This window comes from Pseudochaenichthys georgianus, chromosome 18 (genome assembly GCF_902827115.2).
Source record: "Pseudochaenichthys georgianus chromosome 18, fPseGeo1.2, whole genome shotgun sequence".
NCBI classification, from domain to species: domain Eukaryota; kingdom Metazoa; phylum Chordata; class Actinopteri; order Perciformes; family Channichthyidae; genus Pseudochaenichthys; species Pseudochaenichthys georgianus.
In genome coordinates this window covers 1,825,769-1,832,397 of record NC_047520.1, presented here as the reverse complement: position 1 = coordinate 1,832,397, position 6,629 = coordinate 1,825,769, and the positions used below count along the sequence as shown (strand labels likewise).

General features: G+C 41.5%; 1 protein-coding gene across 2 annotated transcripts in view; it reads left to right on the top strand.

The window, feature by feature from the left end:
- Positions 1 to 4,360, top strand: part of LOC117463403 (endothelin receptor type B-like) — a 13,119-nt gene extending 8,759 nt beyond the window's left edge. The window contains exon 8 of one of the 2 annotated variants that reach the window (XM_034105637.2): positions 3,542 to 4,360. In XM_034105637.2, coding sequence (XP_033961528.1) covers positions 3,542 to 3,622 — 81 coding nt within the window. In that variant the 3' untranslated portion in view covers positions 3,623 to 4,360. Of the gene's footprint in view, positions 1 to 3,497 lie in introns of both variants that reach the window. The other variant, XM_034105636.2, reaches the window with a different exon arrangement.
- The last annotated feature ends 2,269 nt before the right edge of the window (positions 4,361 to 6,629 follow it).

Here is a 6,629-nt window from a genome sequence, read left to right as displayed (position 1 = left end):
TTAAATTAGAGACACTACATACTGATATACACCTGAACATCAGCAGGAGAGGACTCTTTAAAGTACAGACACTACATACTGATATACACCTGAGCATCAGCAGGAGAGGACTCTTTAAAGTACAGACACTACATACTGATATACACCTGAGCATCAGCAGGAGAGGACTCTTTAAAGTAGAGACACTACATACTGATATACACCTGAGCATCAGCAGGAGAGGACTCTTTAAAGTAGAGACACTACATACTGATATACACCTGAACATCAGCAGGAGAGGACTCTTTAAAGTAGAGACACTACATACTGATATACACCTGAACATCAGCAGGAGAGGACTCTTTAAAGTAGAGACACTACATACTGATATACACCTGAACATCAGCAGGAGAGGACTCTTTAAAGTAGAGACACTACATACTGATATACACCTGAACATCAGCAGGAGAGGACTCTTTAAAGTAGAGACACTACATACTGATATACACCTGAACATCAGCAGGAGAGGACTCTTTAAAGTAGAGACACTACATACTGATATACACCTGGACATCAGCAGGAGAGGACTCTTTAAAGTAGAGACACTACATACTGATATACACCTGAACATCAGCAGGAGAGGACTCTTTAAAGTAGAGACACTACATACTGATATACACCTGAACATCAGCAGGAGAGGACTCTTTAAAGTAGAGACACTACATAATGATATACACCTGAACATCAGCAGGAGAGGACTCTTTAAAGTAGAGACACTACATACTGATATACACCTGAACATCAGCAGGAGAGGACTCTTTAAAGTAGAGACACCACATACTGATATACACCTGAACATCAGCAGGAGAGGACTCTTTAAAGTAGAGACACTACATACTGATATCCACCTGAACATCAGCAGGAGAGGACTCTTTAAAGTAGAGACACTACATACTGATATACACCTGAACATCAGCAGGAGAGGACTCTTTAAAGTAGAGACACTACATACTGATATACACCTGAACATCAGCAGGAGAGGACTCTTTAAAGTAGAGACACTACGTACTGATATACACCTGAACATCAGCAGGAGAGGACTCTTTAAAGTAGAGACACTACATACTGATATCCACCTGACCATCAGCAGGAGAGGACTCTTTAAAGTAGAGACACTACATACTGATATACACCTGAACATCAGCAGGAGAGGACTCTTTAAAGTAGAGACACTACATACTGATATACACCTGAACATCAGCAGGAGAGGACTCTTTAAAGTAGAGACACTACATACTGATATACACCTGAACATCAGCAGGAGAGGACTCTTTAAAGTAGAGACACTACATACTGATATACACCTGAACATCAGCAGGAGAGGACTCTTTAAAGTAGAGACACTACATACTGATATACACCTGCACATCAGCTGGAGAGGACTCTTTAAAGTAGAGACACTACATACTGATATACACCTGAACATCAGCAGGAGAGGACTCTTTAAAGTAGAGGTACTACATACTGATATACACCTGAACATCAGCAGGAGAGGACTCTTTAAAGTAGAGGTACTACATACTGATATACACCTGAACATCAGCAGGAGAGGACTCTTTAAAGTAGAGACACTACATACTGATATCCACCTGAACATCAGCAGGAGAGGACTCTTTAAAGTAGAGACACTACATACTGATATACACCTGAACATCAGCAGGAGAGGACTCTTTAAAGTAGAGACACTACGTACTGATATACACCTGAACATCAGCAGGAGAGGACTCTTTAAAGTAGAGACACTACGTACTGATATACACCTGAACATCAGCAGGAGAGGACTCTTTAAAGTAGAGACACTACATACTGATATCCACCTGACCATCAGCAGGAGAGGACTCTTTAAAGTAGAGACACTACATACTGATATCCACCTGAACATCAGCAGGAGAGGACTCTTTAAAGTAGAGACACTACATACTGATATACACCTGAACATCAGCAGGAGAGGACTCTTTAAAGTAGAGACACTACATACTGATATACACCTGAACATCAGCAGGAGAGGACTCTTTAAAGTAGAGACACTACATACTGATATACACCTGAACATCAGCAGGAGAGGACTCTTTAAAGTAGAGACACTACATACTGATATACACCTGAACATCAGCTGGAGAGGACTCTTTAAAGTAGAGACACTACATACTGATATCCACCTGAACATCAGCAGGAGAGGACTCTTTAAAGTGGAGACACTACATACTGATATACACCTGAACATCAGCAGGGGAGGACTCTTTAAAGTGGAGACACTAGATACTGATATACACCTGAACATCAGCAGGAGAGGACTCTTTAAAGTAGAGACACTACATACTGATATTCACCTGAACATCAGCAGGAGAGGACTCTTTAAAGTAGAGATACTACATACTGATATACACCTGAACATCAGCAGGAGAGGACTCTTTAAAGTAGAGACACTACATACTGATATACACCTGAACATCAGCAGGAGAGGACTCTTTAAAGTAGAGACACTACATACTGATATACACCTGAACATCAGCAGGAGAGGACTCTTTAAAGTAGAGACACTACATACTGATATACACCTGAACATCAGCTGGAGAGGACTCTTTAAAGTAGAGACACTACATACTGATATACACCTGAACATCAGCAGGAGAGGACTTTTTAAAGTGGAGACACTACATACTGATATACACCTGAACATCAGCAGGAGAGGACTTTTTAAAGTGGAGACACTACATACTGATATACACCTGAACATCAGCAGGAGAGGACTCTTTAAAGTAGAGACACTACATACTGATATACACCTGAACATCAGCAGGGGAGGACTCTTTAAAGTGGAGACACTACATACTGATATACACCTGAACATCAGCAGGAGAGGACTCTTTAAAGTAGAGACACTACACACTGATATACACCTGAACATCAGCAGGAGAGGACTCTTTAAAGTAGAGACACTACATACTGATATACACCTGAACATCAGCAGGAGAGGACTCTTTAAAGTAGAGACACTACATACTGATATACACCTGGACATCAGCAGGAGAGGACTCTTTAAAGTAGAGACACTACATACTGATATACACCTGAACATCAGCAGGAGAGGACTCTTTAAAGTAGAGACACTACATACTGATATACACCTGAACATCAGCAGGAGAGGACTCTTTAATAAATCTGTCTTTGTGTCTGTCTTTCTCTCCTTCTGTGTGTCTGTCTGTCTGCATGCGTGTGTGTGTGTGTGTGTGTGTGTGTGTGTGTGTGTGTGTGTGTGTGTGTGTGTGTGTGTGTGTGTGTGTGTGTGTGTGTGTGTCCGTCTGTGTGTGTGTGTGTGTGTGTGTGTGTGTGTGTGTGCGCGTGTGTGCATGTCTGTCTGTGTGTGTGTGTGTGTGTGTGTGTGTGTGTGTGTGTGTGTGTGTGTGTGTGTGTGTGTGTGTGTGTGTGTGTGTGTGTGTGTGTGTGTGTGTCTGTAGTCCTGTCTGTTTTGCTGGTGTTATTCTGGCTCTCTCTCCAACAGCATGCTGCCTCTGAACCATGGAACCAGTCTGCAGTACAAACACACCGACCACTGAGAGCCCGTTTCTCCCACTGCACCTGAACTCAGCACCAACTACATTGTGTATAAAGGATAACCACTATAGTGATCCTCTAATGTTACGTTTATACCTTTTTGTTGTGTATTTATTGAGGTTTTTATATATTGTATAGACTTGTGGGGATTTAATATATGGCAAAACATATGTTGTGTTTTTGGTTCAGTTTGTCTGTTTTTTCAGCAGAAATACAGAAAAAGTAGTGCCTTAATTGGAATGAAACTTGGAAGAAAGTTAAAGCAAAGGTCGAGTTTAAACATATTACAATTAAGAGCCAATCAAGGTCACAGAATATTAAGAGTTGTTGGAAACAGTGTAAGTTTTTCACATTTTATGCCAGTTATTTCTGTGTATTTTCCACTTTATTAAAAGTTTTAAATAAAGGGAAATACAGGCAGACATGCAGGGCATTCATACGCAACAACACATGCATCAAATTATATTAATAAAGTGTTAAAATATGCATCATATTGGCTTCGTAGTGTATTTGTTATTATTTTGCTTTATATGTAATCATTGCAGCACTGCGCCCCCTGCAGGCTGGACTCCTCATTACATCCCATAATATGAAACTGCTGCTGATTTGTTTTTATCTCAGCTTTATGTTATTATGCAGAATTCAGGTCAGTATATATACTGCTGTCTAAATATATGTTTATTTTATGTGCAGGGACTATTAGTTTTGTGTCTATTATATGAAATTATATATTTGTATTTATCAATAAAGCTATATTCTCAAAGCCTTTGAAAACATGTGTGGTATATGAATGCATTTTTATATGTTGGTATACTGTATATATATATATATATATTTAAGGAGATTATCAGATTAACTATTTTGATAATTTATTTATAATTTAAGTCATGTCTAAATACATATAAATAGCATAAATAATGACTTATAACAGAATTTTTTCGAAAGTTGTATAACTTCTTTCACTCAGTAAAATATATTAATATATTAATATTTACTTGTTTTCTATAATAATAATAATAATTCGTTTTAAATAATAAATAATATGTCTTTGATATGATTTTTATTTATGGTGTAACGTCCCTATTTAATTCATTTAAAATGCATTACTGAATAAGGGATGATTGGATTCAAATATCTCTGAATTAAAGGTCCCATGTCATGCTTTTCCGGTTATGACCTGTCCCCTTGTGTGTTACGAAGGTTGTTACCTTTGTCATTACATCACATGTCACATGATAGACGCTTTTATCCAAAGCGACTTACATACATTCAATACTGTGGACAATCCCACAGGAGCAATTTGGGGTGAAGTGTCTTGCCCAGGGACACAACGACATGCTGACTGCAGCGGGGTTTGAACTTCCTGATTCAAAGTTCGACACACTAAGTTCAGCGCATTATTCCACTGAGCCGTGGGCCGTTTCTCAATGTCGAGTACACCTGCTGCAGAGCCACTATTTCAAGTATACTACGTCATAGAGTGGCGCAGAATGCTGGGCATTTAACATGCATTTAAACAGTCCTTCGGCGCCACTCTATGACGTAGTATACTTTAAATAGTGGCTCTGCAGCAGGTGTACTCGACATTGAGAAACGGCCACAGTCTCCTATTTCTGCATGTAACCCGTCTGCAGTCACAAACCCTCAAAGTGCGCCCTGTAGCGAGTACAGCTCTAACACAGAGAAGACCTGTCTGCTGCCCCAGAACGCCTCGTTGGGGATTTCTCCTTTTCCATTGTTTGCTTCCTGGTTCTGTGACGTGTGAACGCCCAGATCAACAACAAATGACCGGATTGGCCCAAATGGACCAATCAGCGGAGCACCTCACACACCAGGACCCCTTGGCTACCTAACTGTGGGTGTTTCTCAATCGCGAGGATGCTGGCTTGGTAGTCGCGTACTTCCAAGTCACTTCCTTCAGAAACGAAGCAAGTATGCTTCCAAGCCACGGCTTCGGAAAACGAAGAAGAATGGAACAGGCTAACAAGTGTGCCACTCTCTCTAACGGTTTCAACATAAACTGTGCCGAAAATAAATACCTCACGATGTCTATCTAATTATGAACTTGCTTTACTTTCACGGAACACATTTCTGGTGATAACAAAGTAACATATCTACCAACACATGTTCTACGCCACTACACACTTACATTTAAATGTGTGCTGCGTCGGTTCAGCCATTCTCCGCAAGGGTTTTTGAAATTGGTCCGTGCGCAAAGCATTGTGGGGATTTTAAGGACGCAAAGTCTACCCATGTGCAGCCTCGAAATTTCCCCCAAACCAAGGACGCGGCCTCGGTGGAATTCCAAGTATGCTGGACATTGGAACAGTACTTTGGCGGCACTCAATGACGTAGCATCCTTGAAATATTGGCTTGGAAGCCAGAATCCTCGAGATTGAGAAACGGCCAGGGCGTCCCATTGACTTGCATAGAGCTGTGGATCGCGGAGAAATGCTCCCCACAGACCCATTCTCACAGCGTTATAAACCTTTTTCTTACTCAATATCAAGCCACACTTACGGCCCGTCCACACAGCGGCATGCGTTGTCGCTTGCCGGCGGGCGTGTCTGAAACTTGACCAATCACATGAATCTCCCGCCCCTGACACACAAGCAGCGGTTTGATTGGCTAGAGCTTGGACTGGCATATGATTCGATTGGCTGACGCTTCTGCCGAGGCGTCAAAAGTTGAACATTGCTCAACTTTTGCAGCGTCGCTTCCCACAATGCAGTTCGGCGAAAAGTGACGTCACCCCATTCAAAGTGAATGGGGTGTCGGAATCGTCCGACCGGCCCACATCGTCCGACCGGCCCACATCGTCCGACCGGCCCACTTCAGTAGCGGCCTATCGGGGTCCCGATGGCCAGTCCGCCCGACAGAGAGTGAATACCTGGTGAATACACATACTATGAGATGCTGTATAAGAAACCAATGTGATTTTGGAAAATGGCATAATTTAAATCTATTCTAGACCTCAACAATGGAAATATGATCAGTAGAAATGGTCATGACATGGGACCTTTAAGATAACGTAA